The sequence below is a fragment of the Colletotrichum tamarilloi genome (genome assembly GCF_030869305.1).
Source record: "Colletotrichum tamarilloi strain Tom-12 chromosome Unknown Scaffold_97.1, whole genome shotgun sequence".
Taxonomy (NCBI): domain Eukaryota; kingdom Fungi; phylum Ascomycota; class Sordariomycetes; order Glomerellales; family Glomerellaceae; genus Colletotrichum; species Colletotrichum tamarilloi.
The window spans coordinates 63,311-90,785 of record NW_026849480.1 but is presented as its reverse complement, the minus strand read 5'-3'; the positions used below and the strand labels follow the sequence as shown (position 1 = coordinate 90,785).

General features: G+C 48.7%; 8 protein-coding genes across 8 annotated transcripts; 5 read left to right on the top strand and 3 right to left on the bottom strand.

Moving 5' to 3' along the window:
- Positions 1-360: 360 nt before the first annotated feature.
- CTAM01_13503 (dicarboxylic amino acid permease) lies at positions 361-2,218 on the top strand (the record flags this gene model as incomplete). The annotated part of the gene is made up of 4 exons (XM_060529506.1): positions 361-749; positions 818-968; positions 1,023-1,920; positions 1,989-2,218. 4 exons carry the CDS (start codon positions 361-363, stop codon positions 2,216-2,218), a joined length of 1,668 nt encoding a protein of 555 aa, XP_060375928.1.
- A 206-nt stretch (positions 2,219-2,424) lies between these two features.
- CTAM01_13502 (major facilitator superfamily transporter) lies at positions 2,425-4,373 on the bottom strand (the record flags this gene model as incomplete). Its single annotated transcript, XM_060529505.1, has 6 exons — positions 2,425-2,723; positions 2,789-3,209; positions 3,271-3,519; positions 3,642-3,767; positions 3,888-4,157; positions 4,218-4,373. The coding sequence occupies 6 exons, from the start codon at positions 4,371-4,373 to the stop codon at positions 2,425-2,427; spliced, it is 1,521 nt and encodes a 506-aa protein (XP_060375927.1).
- A 5,883-nt stretch (positions 4,374-10,256) lies between these two features.
- On the top strand, positions 10,257-10,829 carry CTAM01_13501 (uncharacterized protein; the record flags this gene model as incomplete). Its single annotated transcript, XM_060529504.1, has 4 exons — positions 10,257-10,463; positions 10,541-10,554; positions 10,623-10,729; positions 10,789-10,829. 4 exons carry the CDS (start codon positions 10,257-10,259, stop codon positions 10,827-10,829), a joined length of 369 nt encoding a protein of 122 aa, XP_060375926.1.
- Positions 10,830-11,782: 953 nt separating this feature from the next.
- On the bottom strand, positions 11,783-13,342 carry CTAM01_13500 (prolyl 4-hydroxylase; the record flags this gene model as incomplete). The annotated part of the gene is made up of 2 exons (XM_060529503.1): positions 11,783-12,978; positions 13,042-13,342. The coding sequence occupies 2 exons, from the start codon at positions 13,340-13,342 to the stop codon at positions 11,783-11,785; spliced, it is 1,497 nt and encodes a 498-aa protein (XP_060375925.1).
- A 1,925-nt stretch (positions 13,343-15,267) lies between these two features.
- CTAM01_13499 (cytochrome P450) lies at positions 15,268-17,081 on the top strand (the record flags this gene model as incomplete). Its single annotated transcript, XM_060529502.1, has 5 exons — positions 15,268-15,351; positions 15,442-16,227; positions 16,286-16,600; positions 16,676-16,842; positions 16,919-17,081. 5 exons carry the CDS (start codon positions 15,268-15,270, stop codon positions 17,079-17,081), a joined length of 1,515 nt encoding a protein of 504 aa, XP_060375924.1.
- Positions 17,082-20,030: 2,949 nt separating this feature from the next.
- Positions 20,031-20,312, bottom strand: CTAM01_13498 (uncharacterized protein; the record flags this gene model as incomplete). Its single annotated transcript, XM_060529501.1, has 1 exon — positions 20,031-20,312. One exon carries the CDS (start codon positions 20,310-20,312, stop codon positions 20,031-20,033), a length of 282 nt encoding a protein of 93 aa, XP_060375923.1.
- Positions 20,313-21,076: 764 nt separating this feature from the next.
- On the top strand, positions 21,077-22,308 carry CTAM01_13497 (uncharacterized protein; the record flags this gene model as incomplete). Its single annotated transcript, XM_060529500.1, has 2 exons — positions 21,077-21,329; positions 21,383-22,308. The coding sequence occupies 2 exons, from the start codon at positions 21,077-21,079 to the stop codon at positions 22,306-22,308; spliced, it is 1,179 nt and encodes a 392-aa protein (XP_060375922.1).
- A 1,731-nt stretch (positions 22,309-24,039) lies between these two features.
- CTAM01_13496 (phytase) lies at positions 24,040-26,416 on the top strand (the record flags this gene model as incomplete). Its single annotated transcript, XM_060529499.1, has 3 exons — positions 24,040-24,564; positions 24,624-25,588; positions 25,642-26,416. The coding sequence occupies 3 exons, from the start codon at positions 24,040-24,042 to the stop codon at positions 26,414-26,416; spliced, it is 2,265 nt and encodes a 754-aa protein (XP_060375921.1).
- Between the last annotated feature and the right edge of the window lie 1,059 nt (positions 26,417-27,475).

Here is a 27,475-nt window from a genome sequence, read left to right as displayed (position 1 = left end):
AAACGTCCTTAGTCTGTGGATTATCTGGACAATGTGTTAGTCCTTATCGGTTCCCCAGGTTCCAAGATAACTCTGGATCACGGAGAATAACTTCCATACACTTCATGACTTTAACAATCGCTAAGCCGAGAATATGTTTTGCGAGATAAGTCCGGAAGGCAAATACGCCTAGTTCCTTTGGCCCTTATCTTGTTGGCACGCAGGTTATAAGAAACTGCTGCCCGGCGTCGAGAACCGACTATTGAACATCATAATCACTCACGGTTTTTTTTTCCATTTGTTTCAATTGCTTCAAGTGCTTATGATTAAGAAGTCACACCGTAGCATACTCTGAATCCTTTGGACAAAACCGCTTTCACAATGGGCAGCGATGATATCAACAGCAAACATGGCAAAACCGTCAACGATGTCATCGACACAGTAGTAGAGCCTTCTGGCATGAAGCATTCAACCTCCAACGTCGAAGGGACCTCCACAGAGACGACAGGCGAACAACAACAACTCAAGCGGGAGTTCAAAGAACGTCACGTCTCTATGATCGCTGTCGCCGGCGCTATCGGAACCGGGCTCATCATCGGCTCTGGTACGGGTCTCGTCAGGGGCGGTCCCGCGAGTCTGCTGATCGCGTATACCCTCATCGGAGCGGTCGTCTTCTTCATCATGACGGCCGTGGGAGAGATGGCGACGATGCTTCCTTCGGACAAGGGGTTTGCTGGATACGCTACACGTTTTGTTGATCCGGCTTTGGGGTAAGACCAGAACCACACTGTCGACACGAACTTCTGTTCGGAACAAGCTAACTTACACGTGGAAACAGTTATGCCACGGGATGGAACTATTTCTTAAAATACGCTATCGTCCTCCCCAACAACCTCACTGCAGCAGGCATCATCATACAATATTGGAGACCTGACCTCAATGTCGCCATTTTTGTGACAACCTTCACCATAGCCATTATTGCTGTCAATGTAAGTCGAGTATCCGGACAACTACTATTACTCTTTAGACTAACAAACCATCAGATCCTACACGTCTCTTTCTTCGGCGAAGCAGAATTCTGGATGTCCGCCGTAAAACTTCTCGTAATCGTAACCCTCATCCTAACCTGTTTCATAATCTCCATGGGCGGACAACCCTCTCACGAAACAATCGGCTTCAAATACTGGCACAACCCAGGCGCCTTCGGCTCCTACCTCGTCGAGGGGTCAACAGGCCGGTTCCTCGGCTTCTGGGCCGCAACAGTCCAGGCCTGCTTCGCTTACACCGGCACCGAAGTCGTCGGCGTGGCCTTTGGCGAAGCGCCCAACCCGCGCCGGACGATCCGCAAGGCCGTGCGCCAGACGTTGTGGCGCATCGTGTTCTTTTACGTCTTGGGTGCGCTGGTGCTGGGGATGTCGGTGCCGTATACCAATGACATGCTCATCGGTGGCACGAAGAAGAGTACCGGCGCGGCGGCGAGTCCGTTTGTTGTTGCAGTGCAGATTGCCAACATCCCAGTGTTTCCACACGTAGTCAACGGGTGTCTGCTTGTCTTCGTCCTGAGCGCTGCCAACTCGGATATTTACATTGGGTCTCGTACGCTCTTTGGCCTAGCGCGGGATGGCCAGGCGCCAGGGCTATTTATGAGGACGTCTGGAAAGGGCGTTCCGCTTTACGGAGTCGCGGCTACGAGCGTCTTTGCGGCGCTGGCTTACATGAATGCCGCCAAGAGTTCGTCCCAGGTGTTCGGGTATCTCGTCAGCTTGGTCACGGTATTTGGCACCCTCAACTGGGTGAGCGTCTTGACCAGTTACATTTGCTTCACCAGAGGTATGCAAGCGCAGGGTATCCCGAGGAGTCTGATGCCGTATCGTGGGCCGTTGCAGCCGTACGGCTCATACTTTGCTCTATTTGTGACGGTACTGGTTGTCCTGTTTAATGGTAAGTCCACGCCTTCTTAGTTGATTACACGAAGATTAATTGCGCGATCTTTCTGACACTAATGACAGGTTACAATGCCTTTATCCCTAAGTTCACAGTATCCACTTTCATGACCTCCTACATCGGCGTTGCCATCTATTTGGCCAACATTTTCAGCTACAAAGTCTATGCCAAGACACGGCGGGTAGAGCTTCACTCGATGGATCTCGTTACCAACAGGCTCGAGGATGACGGAAGCAAGTATCCCAGTACATTGGAGAAGGCGGCTTCATGGGCGGCAGAACGGCTCAGGCGATAGGATTGACATTATTCAATAGATATTACATATATGGACAGGTTTAATTCGCAAGTGGTATCATCGCGGCTCTTCAGGTCTTGCCCCATCCGACATATATCCACATGCACTCATCACCATGGTATCTTCACTCGCCAGCTACCATACAATAGCAAAATCCATACGTGCATCTCCAGGTAAACAGCATTTGAGTTCGGATTGGGGTGCCTCTAAGCCGCCACCTTCTCGCCCTTGGTAGTCTCAGTCAGGCCCTCAGCGGGAATCTCAGCATCGGTGTTCTCGAAACTCTCGCCCCTCTTCATGCCGAGCTGGCGGGTGTCGTAGCCGTTTGCTTCCAAGTAAGCGCGGTAGCGCGCGTCCTCGAGTGCAATAGTGTCTTGGCCGATGTGCGGCAGGCAGAAAATCGCGAGGGCGGCGGACAAGACGCAAAGCGAGGAGGATACCCAGAAGGGGTATTGGGCAGAGGCGACGGCGTTGTCACCGGCGGCTGCTTGGATGTACGGGAAAACTAGATTGACCTTGTTAGCCAAATAATCTCTTTAACCTTTGTTACAACAGGCATGTGTAACTTACCCCATGTACCGACGAAAGCGCCAATCTTGCCAATGGCAGCAGCGACACCATAGTACTTGCCGCGAATGCCCGTCGCACAAGTTTTTGCGGCAAGCAGACCGATGTTGTTACCGGGACCGAACTCGCCGAGCGCCAAAAAGATGCCGTAGACGACGACAAAGCCGCCGACCATGCCGGGCTGCGATAAGTTGAAATAGTCGCCGGCCATGATGAAGCCGACGACGGCCTGCAGGAAGACACCGAGGGCGAGGGCGTAGCGAGGACCAAGCCAGTCCGAGGCCGGGGCGCCAAGCATGGTACCGGGGATGTAGAACAGGTTGATGACCGTGTTCCAGCCGAAGACGGTGGTGAGCGGGGCCGTATCTCCATACAGGTTGCTCAAGATTGTTGAGGAGTAGATACCGAAGGAGTAAGCGGAGAACTGATGTCGGAAATTAGTGTGTGTGGTTCATCATAGTGCCCACAGCTTCAACATGACTTACATCATAGATGAACCAGATCAAGCTGACGACGAAGAGGCGCCATCCGTAAAACTTGAGTGAGAGATGGTAGGGCGTCTTCGCGTAGCGCATTGAGTTCTTGGTCGATGCTTCGGGCTCCTTGACGAAGAGACGGAGGGCGAAGAGGAACATGGGGAATACGACGCCGATGCCCAAGCTGGTGCGCCAGATGGTGCTGTAGTGACCATTGTGGCAAGCGGCTGCGACGACGTATGGCACGAATGCTATGCTCTAGTATCAGTATCGCCAACATCAAGATCAAGAGTCTGAGGAACGAACCGCCAATGACGAAACCCTAGTTCACAATGTTAGCAAACATGCAATTAACAGTAAGAAGATGGCGAGGTACGAACCCAATCAATCATGGTGTTTGTGAACATAATGAACCATAAGTTTCTCGAACCCGACTTTAGCTCGCCGGTGGACTCTGCTGCGCCGACGCTACCCGCGGGGTACTCTCCTCCAATGCCGATACCGACCTAAATGTCATCGCGATGACGTTAACAATTGCACTTTCTTCTGAGCCCATGCGCTTGTCCCGAGCACTTCGAGCCAGATTTGACAACGAAGCAAGGAGGGCCAGTCTGGTTCAGACTTACAAAGAATCGCCATGCGGCCAGGATGTTGAACATGCCAATATCGTCACCCTTGTAATAGGATCCGGCGGCGAGCGCAGTGAAGACGAGCAGGATAACGGTCGACACGAGCAGCGAGTTGGTTCGCGACCAATGGTCAGCGAGCCAGCCGAACGCGAGTTGTCCAACGACGGTGCCAGCAAATGCGATGTCGCCAACGTACTTCTTGGCGTTGGAGTTCTTATAGAGGTCGCCGTACTGCAGTGCGAGGATCGTGGTGACGGATCCGATGACCTATGCCCCACGTCAATGACAGTTCCTGAGAGATGTTATGCCGAAAGCGGTTGCGCTCACGTTGTTGATGTAACCGTCGGAGAAGAGACCGGCACCGCAGGCGATGACGGGCACAATGGCCTTCCGGAACGGTTGGCGGGGCGCATCGTCGACGGCGACGGCCTCTTGCGCCGTTGCCTCGGACTCTGCCGACTTCTTTCTTCGGAAGTTAAGCATTGTTGCGGCTCTTTTTCTCGTGTAAGTGCTCAAAGCCGCGCTCAGTATGTCGAAGGGAGAAAGGCCCTACGACACTGCGACAGAAGGAAGCGAACAATCGAGAAGATGACGGCACAGACAGGATTGTGCGCGTGCGCGAGGGGGGGAGAGGCGAGAGGTTGTGCGAAGCGGCGCGCAAAGGTTAAAAAGAATAGGCGCGACGAGTCAAGAAGCGCAAGGGGAAATCAACATGGTATTTATTCGGACGATCACAAGCCCGTCGGGCCAGCCACAGCACAATCTGCCAACCAGAGGGGCCTCTCTTCTCTCATGTTGCTTTGCGGTGTCTCTTCTTCCCCCCACTTACCACACGCCCTCGGAAGCAGCTCTGCTGTTGGTTGCTTTCGTTCTATGGTGAGTAAGTATTTGTGACAGACAAAAAAGAGAGTGATAAACCTTGGGAATGCCTCGGGTGTCCCGTCCCACCCTACCTTGTTCCCCGGCGGACGGGACCCGGGTTCACCCAATAATAGGTAGCCAGCCCCGATGCAACATAATCGAAAGGATTCTATGGGTCCCTCTCCCCTCTCTCACGAGTCACCCACGGCTCCCAAAACGATTCTTTAGAGGCAGACAAGTGGTCTGTTGGTTTTCTTTCGAGGGAGAACGAATCCACACCAGATAACATTTGCGGGCAGATACCGGGTTGTATGCTGATAAGGCACGGTTATGCGGCAAGAGGGGGAGGAGTTTGGCGATTCCCTACGGAGTACATACACCCATTGGGACTTTTCGGTCTGGGCGCGGGCAACACACCATACGCCGCTCACCTGGGGAACACGGGGAGGAATCCTGAAGAACCAAAGCATGGGGAGAGAGGAGTGGAGGGGGACGTGGAGGGAGTGTGGGAACCCGATGTTACCCATCCGCTAGGCGACCTGTTGGTTCGTGCAGAGCTGCAGTAGTTCATGTGTTTCTCGACTCGTCTCCCGCTTTCCACAGGTTGATGAACAGGTGGCACAGATGACGCTGCGATGAGAAGAAGCACCGTAAGCCAGAGAGAATCGGTGGTCGCGTGTCTTATTGCCTACAACAGCCAATTGTGATTCGATGAGAAAAGGATGCATCGCTAAGCTTTTTCCAAGCGGTCTAGCGCTTCTCGGCAGCCCTAAGAGGCTCACTTCACTTGGCGCTCTCCCACCTGCTGCCAAGGCTTTTCCATGCGACCTTGTTGTTGCTGAGCTAAGGTACGTTGGGGGAAATTGTTAGCGTAGTTGTGGTTTGCCTCGAGCACTGTATGCTGACCTGTGACACATGAAAACCTACGAGCGAATACGTTGACAACTTTCAACACGTGCTGCTTCTTCAAAGTGTTAGCAACCGAGACCAGGCCGATTACTTCGCAAAACCTACGACATGGAATCCATAAATCGTCGAAGGATAGCCGAAGAGGTGGACAGTAAGTCCGATATTACAAAGACTCCAGGCTAGATCTATTGAGTCTTGGACAGCAGGTCGCCGAACTGCCGTCATTCGAGGAAAACTTTACCAAATTGCGCGGCTCAAGCATCTGCATGAGAGCACGTGGTCGGGTTGCTCCGTACATACAAACATCATTTCTCAACTCACAAGCACTAGGATGTATCATGGTAAAATCTCTGCGTATTGCCGTTGCGCGACCTTTTTCTCTGCGGCCAATCCAGTGCCATGTTGCCCACCACGTGCTTGCGGCGCCGATGTGCCGCCTTTGCCGGCCCGCCCCGGCTTTCGGTCCTGTGGCGGCGCGAGGACCCTCTTCTGCCCTCCCGGGACCCGACATTGCCGGTGTGAGGCGTTACCAAGGTCAAGATCGGTCAGTATTTAGTCTTCTAGAGCCGTAAGTTTGCAGAAGTCTCGATGTTTGCTTGATGATTCGAATGGGTTTAACATCATCATCGATGGACAGAATTGACATCAATTGTCTGTACGATGTGTCCGGTCTCAATTTAACTCGTTCGCTGATTTCGTTTTGGTCGCTGAAAAGGTGAAGGTATTACACGTCCGGCAATTCGCCGGAAACTTACGAGCACAGCAGGAAACGACTTCCTAGAAAGTCGAAAAGCGAAGGGCAGCGAGGAAATATATATATACTCGGTGAGAGCATGTAAGAAAGCACGTAACAGAATGGCAGCTTTGTCTGTGCTGAATATGCCAGCCGTACTGCTCGCATTCGGTTCCAGACAGTAACTTTGTACGGAGTACTCCGTACATTGTAGCACTAAAAGATAATTAGATTAACAGAGTCAGTCGTCTCAAAATTTGTCGATCAGTGCCAAATACTACGTGGCCTAACGATTTGTCGTCTGAATAAGCTCCAGAAAAACCATCCGGTTCAATCTCATCATGACAACTTTTTGGCGAGCTGAGTAGTTCCCTCCGGCGCATTCATATACGCCCACTCTTTACGCGGATGCACGCATACACCGCCAGGTCTAACTTAGTATATATCGTCTATAAAACTGTCGCGAGAACCACGCCCGTTAATCGAGGGCAGCATTTACCGCTCAATATACTACAAGAATAATCTGCAACGCCATTCTGGTAAAAACTTCAGTATAACATGGAGAAATACGTGAACTTCTTGATGTAGGGCGATAATATCCTGCTACTACCTGCCGCTATTCTACTACTAATTATAGCTACGGCCGCTATATAACTACTAGTCTTAAGTATATATATAAGCTAAGCTTTATATAGTTAGTATTCGAACGGATTAAGCTAATTAAAGGCCGTTAATTAATTTATAATTAATTAAATTATTTTAATAAAAAGTATAGTAATTAATAAATTAGCTTAATTAATTATTAATTACTTTATATAGCCTATAGCCCGTAATTTAGTAATTTTTTTTATTTTAACCTCGTACTCTATTTTAGCTTTATACTTATTAATAAGTCTATTTATTTTATTTTTTATTATAAAATTAATATTATAAGAATAATCCTCGTTAACTAGATTTTATAATACGTTTAATTATATAAGATTACTAATTAATTAAGATTACGACTTTATAAGTATTAATAATTAAAGAGCCCTCATAAAATTAATTATATTATTATTAATTATATTAATTACTACGTTAATAATAGCCCGCTAATACCCCCGCTATATTTTTATATTAAGCTTATATATATTAAAATCGTATATAATTTTAAGGCCTCGTTAAGTAGAAGTAGCCTTACTTAGTATTAAAAGTATTATTAATAATAATAATACTAATACGAGTACTATTTTTATATATTTAATAACTTTTTTATATTTAAATATAGAGGGCTCTTATTTAAAAGAAGTACTTAGATTAACTACTAACTTTTTTAATTTAAGCGTTGTAGTACCCGCTATAACTATTATAATACCTATTATAAAGCCCTATAAGTAACCCTTACTTCGGACTTATAGGAGATTAAGTAGGGGGGTAGAAGTATTATTATTAATAATAAGCTCTAAGTATTATTAAAATTAGTATAAATAGATCTTTTTTAGTAATATTAGGGTACTATTCTTAATATATTACTAAAAAACGTAGTAATAAAGTAGCTTATAAGTAGTTTAAATTAAATAGGGTACGTACTTTCTTAACGGCTTTTTATATAAATTTAAATTTAGTTATTTACTTAGCGTATAGAGTTCTTATAAAAAGTACCTAAGGGTATTATAATATATATACGTACATACTTTTTTCTAAAATAATCCTATAATAATATTTAATATTTTAGCTTAGTAACGGGTTTAGTAAGTATTAATTATAGCTACTTAACCTATTTAAAAAATAATTAATTTATTAAATACGGCTTTAAAGTTATTTATATAATAATAAATTTATACTTTAATATTTATATATAAAAATTTAATAATTAACGTAATTAAATAACCGAAGTACTTAATTTAGTTAATTTAAGTAAGTACGATTTTCTTATATTACGGCTTAAGCTAAGTATTAATAACGTAATTAATTACTACTATAAAGTACTTAGTAGTTTTAAATGTAAATAATTAGTTATAGTATATAATTATTAATTTATTATAGAGGAGATTACTTTAATTTATAAAGAATTATTAAAAGCGAGGGTTATATATAATTATATTAGTTTTATCCTTTATAACCGGGCCGAAGTAATACTAAGTTTTAATTAATATATTAAGGTTAACGTATTAGTAATAAAGTACGTATAGTATTATTTTAAATTAGGTATTATTGTTAAGGGCGTTAAGTAGAGTAATTTTATAATTTATATACGTAATTTATAAAAGGGGAATATTATAGGCCCGGAGTAATACTAATAGCTAGTTAATAGCTTAATAGTAATTAGTTTTTTTTTATTAAATAAAAAGTAGTTTGTAACTTAGAAAGTATAACTATTATTCGTAGCTCTATAAATATTAAATAGCGGTATATTAAATTAATTAGTTTTATATATAGAATTTATTAATAGAATATTTAGATATTATTAAAATAGGGAAATTGCGGTAATAAGTATAATAAATAAGCTCGTAATATAGCCCGCGTCGTTATGTTAGAAACGGTATTAATATTTTATAAAATTACGTAATTAGTTAAATAACTACTTAATAAGGGATCTATTACTTAATTCGTTATAATAGTAAGTAGTTAATATATTAAATATATTATAAGTAATAATACTACTATAATTACTACTTTTTAACTAGAGGCTCGAAAGGATTTAAATAGGTCGAATACTCTTATTTTATTAGTTAACGATTTAGCCTTTTTTATTATATAATAGCGCGTAGTAGTAACGTATAAAAATATTAATATAATTAAATAAATAGTTATAGTAGTTATAAAAGTTATTAATAACGGGATAGAAAAGCTAGTTATTACTTAAAAAGCTAGTAATAATTTATTAATAATAGTTTATAAATAAAGTTAAGGATTTATAATACTTATTTAAGTAGATTAATTTTATAAAGTGTTATTATTTTTAATTATAATACGGGCTATAAATATAATAATAAATAATAATAATTAGTGCCCTAATAAAGGGTTTATATTAAATAATTCAGATTATAAAACTAGTTTTATAAGTAGCCTCGTTAAGTACTACTTTAGTTTTAAATAAGTTAAAAAAGCGCTAGCTATAAAATAAGTAGTTATACTCTATATAATTATATTTATTATAATTAATAATATATTAATAAATAAAGGGATTATTAATTTTATAATTATTCTCTTTTTATAATATATTAACGTTAGGAATAGTTTTAATTAGTAATAGTAATAGCGGTAGTAACGGCGAGGTTAACGAAGTAGTAGTAGGTAGGTAGGTAGGTAAGTAGGTAAGTAGGTAGGTAAGTAGGTGGGTATGGGTAGCTGGGCTCCGTGGTCGGAGGTAGGGGCGGTCGCAGTCACAATTGGGGGCAGGATATTGGCAGGTGCTGGCAGGATATCATCGCCCTTGATGTAAAGACGCTTCGAGGGATCACCACTCTCTGGATTGCGAGATGATATCCACAGATGCGACTGGCCCTGGGTCCCAAAGAACGAAGTTTGCATTACATTTATATGACCATTACTCATAACACAAATTTGCGACTATTTTGCGAACAAATGAATGACCATGGTTTCAAGTTAAGATTGAGGAAATAGAGTTATCGTCAATTGACTACCATGACTCGATTACTTGGTCCTTGACATTAGTGTCACAAAGCTTCGACATCGAATACTCGTATTCCGCAGTGGTCCAGTTGGTCTGATCACCGCCAGTTTTCGTGTCATATAAGTAAGATCTGATGCACCAATCTCACCATTAAGGCCCTGGAGAAGACATTAACATTCTGATTCTTCTTCATTGTCTTTCACTCTTTGAACGTCACTCACTTACATTACCTCAACACACATTCATCATGCATGCGTCCACTGTCCTCGCCCTCCTCACAGCCTCTGCTGTTCAACTCGTCGCCGCGGGTGGTTTCGCGTCAACATGCAGCGACATGTCCTACTCGGGCACCACATTCACCGCGAAGTGCAAGAACACCTTTGTCGATCCCTACTTCGAGGACGCCCCCATCAACCTGTCAAAGTGCCTTGCCAACGTCGGGGGCAAGGTTGTTGTATGTCTATTTCTCCTTTCATGCTAGGTCATCAGAAGATTCGCAGTTCGATTGACTAACTCCTCAACCATGCATAGTGCCGTCCTAAGAGGTAAAGTCTTTTTCAAAAAGATCAGGATGATTAAGGAATCCCCTAAATACTGATATGTCTCTCCCCAGCCCATCCTTCAAGTTTTGTGACTGCGGTCTTGGCAGTGACAAGAAGATTTTGAACTGCCGTTGCACCGACTCTACTGGAACTAAGCAACCTTCTTCGCTGAACCTTGGTATGTACACGCATTGTGTCATAACCAGCTAGATGCCTTCAAAACTTACAGTCTTCTAGATACCTGCCTGACCAACAACGGCGGAAGCTTGTCATGCTAAAGCCTCGCGCCGGCCACAAGTGAATTTGGTTCGAATACATAGAGTGATAGGGAAAACCTCAAGGCTCAGGACAGTGGGAGCTAATCGAGAGGTGTATACTTTGTCAGAGGGTCAAAGGCTAAATGCCCCAGACATGTTTAAGCGGAATGTGTATTTGGTGGATTACTGAAGACCTCGACTAAGTATCTAATCGAAGTGTATTTATAGATGAGCCTCAGTATCTTCAAATCCCGTCTTTGGCCATGTGTATCCTCTGCGCCTGTCCTTTGTATCCGGCCGCGCCCATACCAGACTGCGACCAGGCTGGCCCTAAGCGTAGAAGTCAGGCCGATCTTAATGTCTGTTCTTATGCCCTTTGACCATCACCTCCTCTTTTACGCTTGCCCGTCGGACTGTCTGCGGGGAAGAACAATATCGCCAAGCTAGTGCTGTGTCTAGCTGACTTCGAGACCCTGCCGATCTCCCGGCTAGCTCAGAGACTGAGGTCGAAGAGGCTGTCCGCAATAGCACAGGCGGTGAATGTGGCCCTGCATCCTGATCCCGAGTCTACCAGACGTGCCAGCTGTGCGGCATCGGAGAGCCTTTAGCTAGGCACTGGACGACAATGCCATAAGGCATCTCTAGGTTTCTGCTTGTTGATGCGAAAGTGGAAGCTCAACTTAGATGCCGCTGGTGTGGTGCAGGCCAGCCCCACAGACGCCCTTAAGCCAGTACGGAGATGAGTAGCATCCTGGTTGGACTCACGGCACCTTAAGTTACCAGTGTCACAGCGGCTTAGCAGAGAATCGTAGTCAATTCACCACGAGACATAGGCTCGAGCCCACTACCGACTTTTGGGATTGATTTGATAGCAAAGGCTCAGACTTGCCCCAAATATTTCGGTCGAGAGCCCGCATCCGAAGTTCCAAATGCCGTGTGTAATCAGCTGTCCATTCTGATGGACGTGTACTTCATCATGCCTCCGTTGGCTTAACGTCGTACTCGACTTCCGTCCTAATCACGTACTTGGCACCCTTTCTTACACCAGTACCCTCGTGAAGAGGTGCACCCTTTGCATCTCCATGCGGGAAGACGGCAACTCCGCCCATGACCGGTCGCACCGGGTACGCATTTAGCGTGCCTTCCCGCGCCGCTGGAAGGAAGTAAGTAGTTTCGCCGCCCTCAAATTCGTCGTTCAAGTAGAGTAGGAACGTGAACAGGGAGCTCTGCTTCTTGTCTTCGGGCGATGCATCGTAGACATATGTGTCGTCTGGAAGAATACCAGAAGGCGGCCAGGCACCGTCAATGTGCGCGCGGTACTCGGCTCCGGGGACGTAGCGGTACACGCGGAACCGCCGGTTGAGGCCGCGCACCTTTCGTCTGTCGACTGACTGGGGAACAAAGGACGAGACTCTGGACCAAAGCGCATCGTGGAAGGCTGTATCAACGACCCAGTAGAAGTTGTGCGCAAGAATGCTAATGTCCCCATCCTCACGAAGAGGGGCATCGGGGAGGAAGTTGACAGTTTCGCCGGCGGTTATGATTGCTTTGCATTCGTCTACGGAGAGAACGTCTTTCAGGAGGCTGAGCCCTGGCACGACAGGGTGTGCGTGTGCTATTACTGGTGGCCGTTCGTCGACGAGGGGTATCGTGTTCGGGGCGGTCGTGTAAAGGAGTGCGTCGTGGTGGTTGGGTGGCTTCCGAAGCGGGCCGGGGGTTCGTTCGATGACGCGAAGAGACGCTGCCAAATTCGCCGGCGCTGATTCAAAGATGGTCTTGTCAAGTACAGAGGCGTATACCTGAAGGGATGGCGTGGTGGGACGGAGATCCCAGGTGTCCTGCAGGGCGATTCCGGGTGTAGAAGAGAGCGGCAAAGGCATGGCCTTGGGATTGCTGTCGGAGTGCCCACAAGCTCGTAAGACGGCATCAAGAACCAAGAGTCGCTGCTTGTCCCTTTCAGTTCTCTGTAGGGTGACGCCGTCTCCCTCCCCTTCAGGCAATGTGGATAGGCCGCTAATGACGTCTAGGTCTCGCATCCAGCGACACAGTGCTCCTAGCTTCGGTTCCTGGCCACGGATTCTCATTTCGGATAGCAGTATTCTGGCATCATCGTATTTCTCGTCGGTTAGCGCGCCGGTGATTCGTGCCGTAAGTCCAAGATTTGTACCGGCTGAAGCAATCAATTGTCAGTTCCTGGCAGATAGCGACATCGTATGATATGGGGTCTACACACGGGCATTGTTAACACCACTGGCGCAATTCTGACGGAAGTCATAGACGGCAACGCGAAGGTCTCGGCATTGCTTCGATTTGATAAAGTTCGGGTATTTGGCGAGGGTATTCAACGTGTCAATGGCGATGTCGAGTTCCTCGTCCGATATGACCGTCTGGAGGCTCTTGGGCTCGAGGTTTGAAGCGGTATTGTCGTCGCTGTCAGGTGGCGTTACTGTTGTCGCTGCGGTCTTGGGAGCTTTTCGCGGAAGCTCTTCCTGCGCATTTTGCTTGCGCTTCTTCGCGGCCTTTGATTTCGCCATTGTTGAGATACTTCAGTCGTGATGAGGCATTGGTCGTCGGACGAAGAAGTAGGAGTAGAGTGGCGTTCAGTGGGCTGAGATTTCGGACCAAAGCTTCGAAAGTTCCAATGCACCACCGCCTGTCCAAGGGTCTTGCCCCGCCGAGGGGTTCGGCCAATCGCCCAGTTGCAGCCTGAGGCATCAAAGCTGAGTCCCTCTGTGGGGCCGCCCCGTGTCCGGGGCGGATCGGTCTAGGTCCGGGGTACCCTTGGCTAGACCTACTTCCCCCCGCTTCATTATTCAATCTACTCAGTTTTGAGGTGGCACAATAATGAGGACTACTCCGTATGACGACCACAACTCGGAATTCTGTCTCTGCGAATCATTATCTCGTTTTGTTGGCAAACCAACTGTCGAACAAGTAGTAATATTTGCCAAACTATTCCGTCAATCATATTTTAAATTATAGTCCAGGGCACAACGCATAGAAGAGTCTTCGACAGTGCAATGAAGACCCAAGATTCTTCAAAGAAGCTAGAAGATCAGGGTTCATGTAGCTTCTGTGAGGACTACCACGTGCTGTATAGTATACCAAAGTGGTTATAATATTGAGTTTTGAAAAGCCTGCACGTGATTCGCATTCAAATCGGCGGCTGAAAGCCGAAAAGGAACCGATATGAGCGGTCAGTTAGTGGGACAGAGACTGCAGTTTGTTGCTGCACAACAGGCTGTATGGGTTCAGTGTCAATTCTCCTCATGGCGCTCTGACCTGCAACGCCAAAGCCGGTGTGGGACCATGCGGGTGCTGACTATCTCGAAATCCGACGCGGAATTATGACCGTCTGGACACCAGCAGTCGCGGCTCTGAATCTGTCAAGAAAACGTCATGGGGTGAAATGTCAAGGAGCTTGCAGATACATAGAATGCGGACCCGCTATGCTCATACGAGGGATGAAGCGATGCACATGCATAACAGGCCAAATCGAGAGGTCCACACAGGAAGTTGCAACGCCTGGCTGCGTTTGTTACGCAAGGCTCACACGTACAACGTCTAAATTGAACAAATCCTCGAGACAGAGCGGAGTGGCCTCAAAAAGAACTCTGTGAGCCGAATGGACTAACAAATAGCGCCAAGGTTTTTATGTCCACGGACTGCGACGGGCCCCGGAGAGTAGACTTGAATTTCTAGTGGTTTTGGTAGCTGTCCTATACTTCTCAGGTGTTTACCTTTGCCCGCTCGAGGTCAGAGTCGAGAAACTGAGTTCTCTAGTCAGAGTCTAAGGGCGGCATAGCCGTCGATCACGAAGCTTCCCCAGATGCCAGTTCACACCCTCACACAACACTGGGTGTGCAAGCACCAATCAGCAAAAGCCAGTTGATGCTTGACGTAAATCGTGCACAAGGAATAACATCGCGGACATTGGCGGACATTCGTGGACTTGGTTACACATTCGCTCTGTCATTCCCGCACCAGACCCGAGCGCTAAGAAGTACTCCGTACAGCACCAGAGCAAACAAACCGTTAACTGCCGAGTCCTGGACGGGTAGCAAGTGCCGGGATCTAGATCACGAGTGGGGGGCGACGTACACCGGAGTCGGGCCAAGCCGGGCGAGTTATGCATGAAATGTGCAAAGCACGGAGACCATCCGACCCACGGTGACGCTCGCCCGCCGCTACACTCCGCGGAAGCTTAGGTTTATCTCCAGATTCTCCACAAGTATGTAACGGTATGCCGCAGTAGTCCTACGAGAGATCGTCGTTTCACAGGGCGTTCGGCTTTCAAGGTTTGGACCGAATTCCGTCGCCTAGATCAACCATGAGTTAATAAAAAGTGCTTTGGTGCCAGACTTGAAGATAGGATTGATGAGCTGCCACCTATCAAGTTCATCCCGTCTGTAATCATCTTGACAGTTTCAGGTTTCGCGGGGAACCCACGCTACTCAACATGTCGGACCACAGTACTGGCTTCACAGCCCAAATCCTCAATATCCGTACCCTCTGTTCAGCCTTTGCTTTAGTTATTACTCTGGTACGTGATGACTTGCAATCCTTCAAATCTAGTGACCAATTAGATTTCACTGTAGCCCTCGACGCTGACCGCATCTGACCACTCATCTAGGGCGTCGCTTACCTTTTCGGGACCATCATCTATAACGTCTTCTTCCACCCCCTTCGCGTATACCCCGGACCAAAGCTCTGGGCAGCCTCGCGCATCCCCTTCACTCGCGCCACCCTCTCTGGCCAGGTCCACCGCAAGATCTTGGCGCTGCACCAGGAATACGGACCCATCGTCCGCGTCGCTCCCAACGAGCTCGCATACAACTCCCCCGACGCCTGGAAGGATCTCCACGGACACCTCAAGAACGGCACCGGCGACCACGGACGAGATCCCGTCGCGACCCAGGATAGCAGGCATGGCATCATCGGCGCCAACCGCGAAGACCACTCGCGGTTCCGACGGGCCCTGTCGCATGGCTTCTCCGCGCAGTCTATGCTGGAGCAGGAACCCATTGTCAAGAAGTACGTGGATCTTCTCTTCCAGCGACTTCATGAAAAGTGCGCTGGCGGTGCCGAGGCTCTGAACATGGTCGCGTGGTACAACTGGACGACTTTTGATGTCATCGGGGACTTGGCTTTTGGCGAGCCGTTTCACTGCTTGGATGACTCTGGTTACCATCCCTGGGTGAAGCTCATCTTTGACGGGATCAAGGGCAACTCTTTCAAGAACTGCATGCGACGATTCCCGCCGATCGAAAAGCTCTTGATACATCTTATCCCGGCCGACCTCCGCAATAAGCGAGATCAGCACATTGCACTCACTAAGGAGAAGGTTTCCAAGAGACTTGCCATGGAGACTGACCGACCAGACTTTATGGACTCTATGCTGCGCACAAAGGGGCCACAGGTAATTCGAACCTACTAGCCGCAAAGTTGCCTACACATTCTAACATTGGGTACACCAGAAACTCACCTTTGAAGAACTCAAATCGAATTCCTCGGTCCTGATCATCGCCGGCTCGGAAACTACCGCAACAGCTCTGTCGGCAATCACCTACTACCTCTGCACAAACCGCCAGGCTCTTGACAAGCTCACCCACGAGGTTCGAACAGCCTTCTCCTCCGAGGAAGAGATCGAGATGGTCAGCGCGCAGCAGCTCCAGTACATGCAGGCGGTCATGAACGAAGGTCTTCGAATGTACCCTCCCATCCCTACAGGAATCGTCCGCAGAGTTACCGACGATGGCGGCGTATTCTTGGGTCAATACGTGCCCAGCGGGGTAAGTTTACTTTCTATTTATTCTAAGCGTTGAGAGGGGGTAAGAACATCATGCTGACAAGGTGGTGATACACAGACGCTGGTCCAGGTCTGGCACTGGCCTGCCTTCCACAGCCCGGAGAACTTCACCCTTCCTGACTCCTTTATCCCCGAACGTTGGCTCGATGATGCTCGCTTCTCTGGCGACAAGAAGGAAGCGTTCCAACCGTTCTCGGTCGGCCCCAGAAACTGCATTGGCAGAAAGTAAGTTGCATCATCCTTCGCCTTCGATGCTAGCGTGTTGAATCGTCGGATGCTAATCTGCTGCGTCTCCTCATAGCTTGGCTTACGCGGAAATGCGTCTCATTCTTGCGAGAATGATCTGGAACTTCGACATGAAGCTATCGGAGGAAAGTAGAGGCTGGGACGACAAGAGCCAAGTCTATCTTCTTTGGGAAAAGGGCCCTGTCAATGTTTATCTCACCCCCAGAGAAAAGGCTTGAATGTCATGCGTGTCGAGGTTTGTATAGAAACTAGTTGGCAGTCTTCTAGGGTGGTTTCTTTCGAGAGATCGATTCGGCGTCATGCGCTTGCGTGTATTTACAGGCAGGCGTTTGGGAATGAGATCAATTGCATATCGTTACTCATGGATTGTGCTCGTCACTTGAGCCATACTGAAATCTTGGTGCCAGTGTCGTCCTTGCTGCCCCAGCATGAACTCATGCATTTTGTAGATCTCGAAGGGACGTCCCATCTTGAATGTTCGGCCCTCCAGTGCAATCAGCACATGATGGTGTTGATGAGTGAGAAACTACATGCAAGGTTGGACTGATAAACCTTGTGTAAAATCATCAGGGAACTGGAAGCCTTGTAATTTGATGTCTGTTGGAAAGTTGTGAAAAGAAAGTCACGGGGGAACGCCTGAGAAATTGACGTCGGACTCTTCGAGCTAAGGTACTCAATATAGAAGAGATTGCGAACTGCCGTATAGGTGAATTATGTCTGGAGGATAGTTTTTGTTTGATTGATGACATCTACGCTCAACCAGGCAAGAGAGTGGAAGTCTAGGTCCGCGTCAATGAACACTTGTACCGAGATGGTGCAAATCGAGGCCTAAAAACTCTATCGGACTAGACTCTTTCGTATACGTCAATCTCAAGTGGCTGAGAAGGATGTGAATCCGCATGAAATGTTTCCAAGCTATGTATTGAGATACTTTCCGAGAAACATTGCTTATGATTGCGCCTAGATGAGTGATATCGAAAGTATCTAGCAACATCGTGACAAATTCGGGGAGCATCATGTGGAGTTGTCGAGTAAAATCTTCAAATGAACCTCCTGATTCACTTTGGCTCTAAGCTAAGTACCGGGTGCTTAGAGGATATTGCACCCTAGAAAACTAATAGCACATGCCTGATTCTCGGCAAAGCCAAATTCAATCGAGGTGGAGTACGTCCAGGCTACTTTGACACATGTATGCTTTGATATCACGCTGATGGCATAGATTCGCCTCCCGAAGATCTCAATCAGAACTTGAACAGCACTTTGTGTAGCTGGAGTTTCTTAACTTTCATGCGATTGAGAATTTGTCAAAGCCGTCGTCCCTTCGGTCGATGCTGAGACTGCCGCCGTAAGCGAAGGAACATGCGTGCGTAATGAGAACAGCTCCCCAAACGCTCAATGTTTGCGGACAGCCCCATGCCTAACTGAGTACTTACTATTGGCCGACGACATATTCATGAGCAACGACCTATAATGATATGCAGATTTGGAATGAAATCTAGGACTACATGTGAACATGCACATGATGATAAACCAGTGATAATCATTGTCTCGCATCATTTGAACTTCTTTGGCCCAGGAACACATATCCTCGGCCTTTCCGAGGACACGAATAGCACCCGGTGCTATGTTGGAGGGTTCAGCAACGTCCTCGTTCCATGTCGGTATCTCCAATCAGCCTGCCATCGTCATGCCCTGCCTCGACAATGGGATGAACTAGAGATGTGCACGATGCATCGTGTCAAGTCTCCTCGACGCGTCTGGCGCCGATGTGCCTGTGTCGAGATAGGTTGCTGCCGCTTGGCTGAAGTCTTGTGCGGATGGTTCACGTCGCCTTGACATTGACGCTTGATTCCGATGCTGTTGCCTACAAGATTATGTGATGTCGAATTGTTGGAAAAAGGGGTAGGATACATCAATCATCCTATTTTGGGAGCCCTGGCGTTTCAAGGTAGAGCCTGAGAGATCTTTCGCAGATGCTGCACAAGGTATCGGCCTTGCTTTCCTACGAGTCGATGCTCGGAAGTAGGAATGATGCCTTTAAATGAACCCTCAGTGAAAGATCGTTCAAATAGGGTTGACATTATGTCAATGTGGATGGGGGTTGTTGGGGATGGTCAACTCTTCGTTCCGGGTGATGCATATCCATAGGTCAGCCAAATCTGCCCGCACACGGAGACGGAATCTTCTTGGTTAAAGGATTAAGGGGTGAAATACGTCTGTGCTTGTAATGGTCACTTGGAGAACATATGGAATGACCAACGATGTTGTCTTTGAGAATGTATCTTAAGCAGTGGTGGTGTTGAATGGAGAGCTGTGACCGGTGAAATTTACAAACTCAGGTTTTGTCACTTTGAGGGTGAAATTGTCAAAAGTAACCATTTTGGTCATTCAACGTGTCGATCCAAATGAAAATGCAAATTGGCTGTGCGCAAGTTTCGTTCCATCTTTCTTACTGGAGTCTGGACTCTGGACAGAGCCTCGGTCAAGGGCCAGTCCTCTCTGACTTGTCCGGAGAATGTTTCCAGACGTGACTGAAAAGGTTTAGTCTCAACGGTGCATGTGCTTAGCTGGAAACCGACTTCAGATCAATGTGCTGTTGAGAACCGTTGCGGCGTCGCATTACGAAATGATAGAGGGCGCCCTTACCCGGAATTAGACAAGTCATGACTGACACGCGTCAAGTGACGACTCCGAACACCCCTCCCCCCCTCCAGACCTTCATTGCGGTTGAGGGTCACAACTAGCCCGACAGCCAATGACGGCATTTCAGATTGATTGGCTGCGCCCAGATAGGTCCATTTCGTCTCGTCCTAGAAATAGAGAATTAGGGACCCCGGACAAAGTATCGCTGTGCCGGTGAATCCGGGCACAGGGAGGCAGATAGACTGCAGTAGGGCATCTTCGCTGGACGATTCATGTTTGTTTGGTTTACATAGGCTGAGCCGCGGGACGTTGAGACAAGATGAACCCCCCTGAATAAAGTTACGCAAGGCCTAAAAGTTCCGACACTCTCTTTCAGTATGGGAGATTTTCTGCTCCACACCACGCATGCACGCTCAGCTCGTCTGCTCAATGACGAAGATAGCTCAAAGTCAAAAGTCAATTGAGCTGGATATCAATATCTTGAGTAGGAGTTGCCTCTCCAATCTCTTTCTCACAGCTCCCATCTAGTCCGCAACTGTTCCGCGTTGACTGATGCATAGAAGACAAAAAGGGATGAAAATTCGGGGCCCGCGAGAGCGTTCTCCGCCCCTTTCCAAAGCTCTCCCACAGACCGATGTGGCCCAGGGAAATAAACAAGCTTGACATGGTCTCTCCGCTGAAGCCCACTGTCTCCCGAGCTCCGTCAAGCATGTTTCGTTCAAGTCAGCGGAATTTAGTCCAATCTCATTGAAGCTTGCGCAAACGCGCAGCGGCGCCACCCGCCAAGTGGAGAGTGGCCTCGTCATCCGGTGCCCCTGGGAACTTTTACCTGAGAAGGCCCAAAATGTCAAGGAATCAAACTCAGGCAGTCTTCCCGCCAACGTCGGGATCCCCAACGACGAAACGGAATGTGGGAGGCCCGAAGGTCGCCCCCGGGACCAGTCCCCACTCCGGATCGACCCCGGGTTCCGCTCTAGAACCACCTTCTTTCCATCTCAAGCTTCTCCAAGCATTTCTTAACCGCTTGGCGTGTGCTCTGAGGCTGAGTTAAGGACGTCAGGACGCTTAAGAACAGGCACTGGCGTGGAGACGCATTGACTCGAAAAGTTGAGAATGCGCCCTCAGCGGGGAACGAAGTCGTGTATGTGAGGCTCAGAAGTACGGAATCCCTGCGCGCCACGACGGCAACGGGTAGCGTATGACCTTTTGCGCGGTCCTGGTTGGACGGATGTTCAGACGATGGACCGCAGACGCTCGATGGAAGAGTCGAAAATAGCAGGGCGGGACGGGAGGTGACGAGGGCTCCCCCATGTAGGGGGATCGGACGAGAGCGAAGTCTCCATCGACTGTCCACATCACGTAGAGATGAACGCGTTGATAATGGAAGATGGCGGAGATGTAGAACGCAGATCGATTTGTATAAAGACTGGTCTCAGCGCCTGATATCTGGGATTTGGAAAGTATCATCAGCCGCAACAATCGCAGCAACAGCAGTCGCTTCTACAACAAAAGATCTACAATCGTTTTCAACATTCGCTATAAATTTGGTCTCATTACTACAGCATCAACAATGGTTCGCATCTCCGCCCTTTCAGCCGCCGGCCTCGCCCTCGCCGGCTGCGTCTCTGCTCACCCCGGCGAGCACCACAGCCATGAGCACATGAAGCGCAACATCCAGCTCCGTGACAACGTCGCCGCCGTCGGCCAGCGCTCCCTGAACGCCTGCTCCAACACTGCTGGTGCTCAGGCCATGAAGAAGCGCGCCGTTGAGCGCCGTGCCCAGAAGGTCAAGGACATCCGCGCCGCCAAGGGCCTCAAGACCCGTAAGTACCCCTCTGTCTGAGACTTCTGCGAATATTCACTGACGTTTCCATAGCTGCCCGCAAGTACCGTCGTGATGCGGACGCGCTCACCGCCTGGGAGGAAGTCAATCACAACATGACCGGCTCTAGCAACAACGGCATCTTCACCCCCCTCGAGGATGTATTCAGCGCCAACACCTCCTGCGTCTTGGCTCCCGAGATTACCGACGGCCCCTACTACATCGTCGGCGAGAACATGCGCTCCAACGTCATTGAGCAACAGTGGTGCGACGGTGTCCCCGTCTTCCTCGAGGTCCAGTATGTCGACGTCGCCACCTGTGACCCCATTCCCCAGGTCGCCGTCGACATCTGGAACTGCAACGCCACCGGTATCTACTCCGGCATCTCCACCAGCGGCAACTACGCCGCCGACGGCATGAACAGCACGTTCCTCCGCGGCATTCAGCTCACTGATGCCGACGGTGTCGCCCAGTTCGAGACCATCTTCCCTGGCCACTACCAAGGTCGCGCCACCCACACCCACTTGCTCTCGCACACCAACGCGACTCTGATGCCCAACGGCACTATCTCCGTCTGGAATGCTCCCGTCAGCCACATCGGCCAGGTCTTCTGGCCCGAGTCCATTCGCTCCGCCGTCGAGGAGCTCTACCCCTACAACACCAACACGCAGGACGTCACCTCCAACGCCGACGACATGTGGTCCATCCTCCAGGCCGATGCCTCCTACGACCCCTTCCCTCAGTTCGTCTACCTGAGCGATGACCTCCAGGACGGTCTCTTCGCCTGGATCCAGATTGGTGTCAATGCTTCCGCTGACTACACCGATGACGACTACTACAACATTGCCGGCTACCTTGATGAGGATGGTGGCCACTCCACTGGTGCCACTGTTGGCGGTGGCGGTGGCTCCGGCGGCCCCGGTGGCAACGGCACCATGAGCGGCAGCCCTCCTTCCGGCACTGCTGCTCCCCCTTCGTAAGGCACTTTAGTCGACGGGCCTGACGCAGGACTTCGAGAGCTACCTGTTACAATTTCTTTGTATGATAGAACTTCAAATACCTTTAGATGCATTGAACATACAATCTCAATGGGATTGAGCGCGCAAATACCATTTCATCCATACTTCAATTTTTCTTCCAAACATGTCCAGCTGATATGTACTGAAGATACTTTTGCTGGAGATTTCTGGCTCATGCCGTGGTGATCATCCTACTAGAGAAGCCAGGTGAGGTAGATGCCTAATTTTGATTTAGTCTGCTTGATTTAATCTAACCCAGGCCTCCGAAATCTAGGAGAGAATTTAGTGCCTAAAAGTCATGCCGGGGAGAAAGATGTCTCGAAGGGGGCTTTGAGATACGACGTGATGTAGCCTTTGGTCGGGTATATCCTTTAGGTAAGACATACTATTCTGATCGTAACTGGAGCTACTGTTGGCTGATGCTCTTACATGTGGATTCACGCCTTTGAGATATATACTTGGAAGATATAGCTCTTCGGCGACGCCGCTGTCCAGGCTTGCGGCATTTATCTTGATGGATTTTCTTACTTACTCTCCTTCAATGTACTGCATTTCGAACCTCGAGTAGCTCGTTAGGGTATTGAATGATGTTTACTCTAATCCGATCTCACTGTTCTGCGATTTATGTGAAGATACCGTCTTGTCTGTCTTATTTTGGCCACTATTAGAAGCATTGAATTACCCGCATTGATGCTACTTTATATTGGTAACGATTATATAATGTCGACGACTTTTCAGTCGACTTTCGTGTCTGGGAAGGACAAGGGAGCGCAAGTCAGAAAAGTTCAAGAAACGGACTATTAGTACTTCCCAATCACAAGCCGCAAGAAAACGCACGCTGTCGGTGCTCATCTGATAAGGTGAAAGAAACCGCGGCAAATCCATCCTACTTGCATGCGCTCTTGAAGTTCATCGTCATTTGCCCGAGACATGAGACGATGGTTGATTTGGCCAAGCTGCGTCCAGTCACATTTCACATAAATCGAGAAGTCAAAACAAATGATGACAAGTTGGAACTTGGCGTCTGAAGCCCGCGACGAGACCCGAGCGCGTTAAATCGGCCCAGCCTTGAACACGAGCCAATTGTGAAGTTGCGAAGGACAGAAAGCGGAAACCGAATGTCGGCCTCGGAAGTTCCCCCCGATGTCACCGTACAATTAAAGTATAGCGGGTAGTGGGATGCATGGCATTTAACTTTTCTGACAGAATCAAAAGTCGAGTTTCTCTCAACCAGCTCCTCGTTCGGACCTGTGACTTCACCTTGGATTAATGGTGTTCCAATGCCAAGACGGACGACTCCAAAAGTGGAAGCTCCAATATTCTTCGTCCCATCGCGTCCACCAATTGTTTTCCCCCTTTCATGCACGCGTTTCACCCGAAGGGAACCATCAGTGTTCCACCACCCGCAGTATTGACGCAGACATCGTCCATCAAATTGCCAAACTGAAAGCAGATTCGGTAAAAGGTCGCAGCCTAGTCTCTCATCCCTGAAGGGGACCTGGAGGGGCTGAACTTGCATTGCCATCCCGGCCCTGTAGGCGTAGGGCTGCCCGCTCCTCCGCTGCCCGCCCGCTTGGAGGGGGCAGGCAATGAGACGACATGATAAATGGACTGTTCCTCCTCACAAGGCGAGCCTTCAGTTTGCACGTCTTGCCATGTCAGGCAGACCTCTATCGACTTGACCCAACCGCCATGGGCCTCAGATATCTCGCATGCGCCGCGGCAATAGCCGCGGTCGCGATGCATCCCTGGCTAGCCACGGCCGCCGACGTCGAGGCCAATATCACAGCCCTGACTGGTGGCGAACTCGAAGCCGATTGGACAAACATGTTCTACTCCAAAGAGAAGCCTCTACTGCTAGGAAACGATGGAGGTGCTGCGACGGGAGGCTTTCACGCGTGGGATCTGAACAGCGATTCGCCACTGTCCGAGGTCAAGTCCATGATCACTGGCCGAACAAAGATCATCACGACAGTCTACAATGTCACGGGGAAAGACTATGCGGTTACTATTGCGATGCCGGACTCCATAATTCGCGTCTACGAGATGCCAGGATTCAAGGAAATTGAGTCAGCCCAAGTGACCATGCTTGGAGACTGGGCAGCCATGTGCTCGTGGCGAACCAACAGTCTGAACGACTACGTCTTTCTCTTCGGCAAGAGTGTGGTAGTACAGTATGTGGTCCGCCCGACCAAGGACTCCATTGAACTGGTGGAGGTGAGAAAGCCCGGTTCCAGCTCCTCAACTCATTTCTCACTGACTGAAACTTCAAACAGGTTCAAAGCATCCCAGTCCCAACAGAGTTCTCCGGCTGTGCTGTGGTACAATCACAGGCTAAAATGGTCGTTAATGCCGACGATGACAAGGATGTTTACGTCTTCGATCTCAAGGAATCGACCATTGCCCCAGAAATCACCAAGCTTGGCGAGGCTGCGGAAGATGTGACTGGTATTGCAACATATGTCTCAAATTCCACCGGCACTGACTACCTGTTTGTCGCTCAAGAAAGGAGCATTGCTGTCTACAAGTACCCATTCGATCTTGTCGGCAATATCAAGCTTAATGGCCTCGAGGATATCGAAGTCCAGGGCCTCAGTATCTATCAGGGCTCAAGTTCAAAGCACCCTAGCGGCGCTCTTGGCTTTGCTGTCGAAGCAGACAACGTCGCTGGATTTGGAGTGGTGTCATTGGATAGTGCTCTCGATGATCTCGGGATAGAAGCCAACACCGCGTATGATCCTCGGAACGCAACTGGATCCCGCGACCGTTCTCCGATCTGCGACGCCTGCTCGAGCAACGGCTACTGTCAAGAGAATGCCCTAGGATGTGGCTGCTTCGCTGGCTTCACCGGCGACAAGTGCGATCAGGTCCAGTGCACGAAGGATTGCTCTGGACATGGCGAGTGTATTGGGCCGCAACAGTGCAAATGCGAGAATGGATGGGGAGGACTGTTCTGCTCGGCTGTCTTAGTCGAGGCTTCCTACGAAACTGACCAAAATGGCGGCGACGGAGATGATCCCGCCATTTGGATCTCGCCGGAATCAGCCGATAAGTCCCGCATCATTACTACGACCAAGTCCACTGAGGGTGCCGGCTTGGGTGTTTTCGATCTGAAGGGCAAGCTGCTCCAAACCCTGCCGGCGGCGGAGCCCAACAACGTCGATATGATCTATGGCTTCCAGGCTGGGAACAGGACTGTCGATCTCGCTTTCGCTGCCTGCCGTGGCGATGATACGCTTTGGTGAGTTGAGTATTTCAAGTCGCCTGAAACACCTTACACTGACACATTTGCAGTCTTTTCGAGATGACCTCGAATGGAACCCTGAAAGACATCCCCGGCGGCATTCAGCCTGTCCCGGAGGACTACAAAGTCTATGGTTCCTGCGTGTACAAGTCTCCCACCAGCGGCAAGCAATATCTCTTTGTCAACGAAAAGTCTGCTCGCTATCTACAATATGAGCTGACGTCCAACTCGAATGGCACTCTCCAGGCCACTCTCGTTCGTGACTTTACAGGGGGTTCAGGCGGCCAGGTTGAGGGATGTGTAACGGACGAGGAGAATGGCTGGATCTTCCTCGGCGAAGAGCCCTCTGCCCTGTGGCGTTATGGTGCCGAGCCCGATTCTTCCGACGATGATGCCATTCAAATTGCCTTTGTAGGCGACGGCCAGACCTTCGCCGACGTGGAGGGCGTTAACCTCGTCTACGGCGTAAAACCTGATCAAGGATACATCCTCGTGTCTAATCAGGGCGTCAGTTCTTACAACGTGTATACTCGAGCCGATCCACACTACTATGTGACAACTTTCACAATTCCCAAGTCGTCGGATGGACAGATTGATGCGGTTTCGAATACCGATGGCATCACCGCGGTCGGGACACATCTTGGAAAGGACTTCCCTCACGGATTATTCGTTACTCACGATGATGCCAATCAACTGCCTGACGGTAGTACCAGTACCGAAGCTAGCTTTAAGCTAGTGAGCCTGGAGAAGATTCTGGGGGCCGATGTGATCAAGGCTATGAACCTCCTTGATAATGTTGATGCTAATTGGGACCCAAGGAAGTAATTAGAACAATGGGTCGACAATATGACTACAAGCTTGCATAGAAGTCAATAATAACATATCAAACTTACTAGCCTGAACGATTGTAGTGATGGAACCCATGTGATCCACCGGTCTTGATGAAATACGTCTATGATACACCCCGCAAATGGCAATGTCACTGGCATGAAGTAAGCAGAGTCAGCGAGTTGCCGCTCAATTTCGACTTCTATTATGAACATCAGAATGTGTCTAATTGAAAGGGGGATGCCGCTACCATATTGGAGAGATGCGACCTGAAAGATTCCAATCCACGAATTGATCACTATTACTTCGCAACATCGCCAATACCGGAGTATGAGAGGTCCATTGCTACGGGCTTCTCCCATTCTCACCCATTCCCCTCTTCAGCGGCACTCTTGTTCCAAGGCAGTTGAAACTATCAAACTGATCTAGGCGGGCGAATATTGTTGGGCCCTCTGGCGCGTAGGCGCTGTCGCCGATGTCGGTCTTCTGCCGCCGGAAGCAATGACCCGTCCATGAATGGAGTTGTGATGTGCTTTGGCTTGCACATGATTTGTTGTGTTGCGATTTACTTGAATCAAGTATGCGTAAATGCGTTGACTTGGCCGGAGTCGATTCTCGTTCTCGCTTGTAATGACTGCGTCTTTCCGCGTTTGAGAAGGACATGTACCTACTTGGGCGATTTAGTGGGACTTGCTCAACCTGAGTAGTGGTGTAAAATGAGGAGTCCAACTCCTCGTTGAAGAATAGCTCGTGACTTATATACAAGTTCAGTAAGGCTCCTGAATCACTGCATACTCATACAATTCCCTCATCTTAGTCGTATGTGGGCTTAGTGTTGTTTGGGGCCACACAATACCACATTCACTACTAATAAAAGCCGAAGGCGAGACTCGCAAAGTTATTGGTCCATTTGATGGTCGATATTGAGGTCAAGGGCGAACATTGAAGACGTTTGTGAATATACTCAGCTAGGCGAGTTCAAATATTCGTGAGACTAGCAGTCAAAAAGCCCCATGCACGCGATGCAAATCACAGTATACTGTAACAGGGATTTTA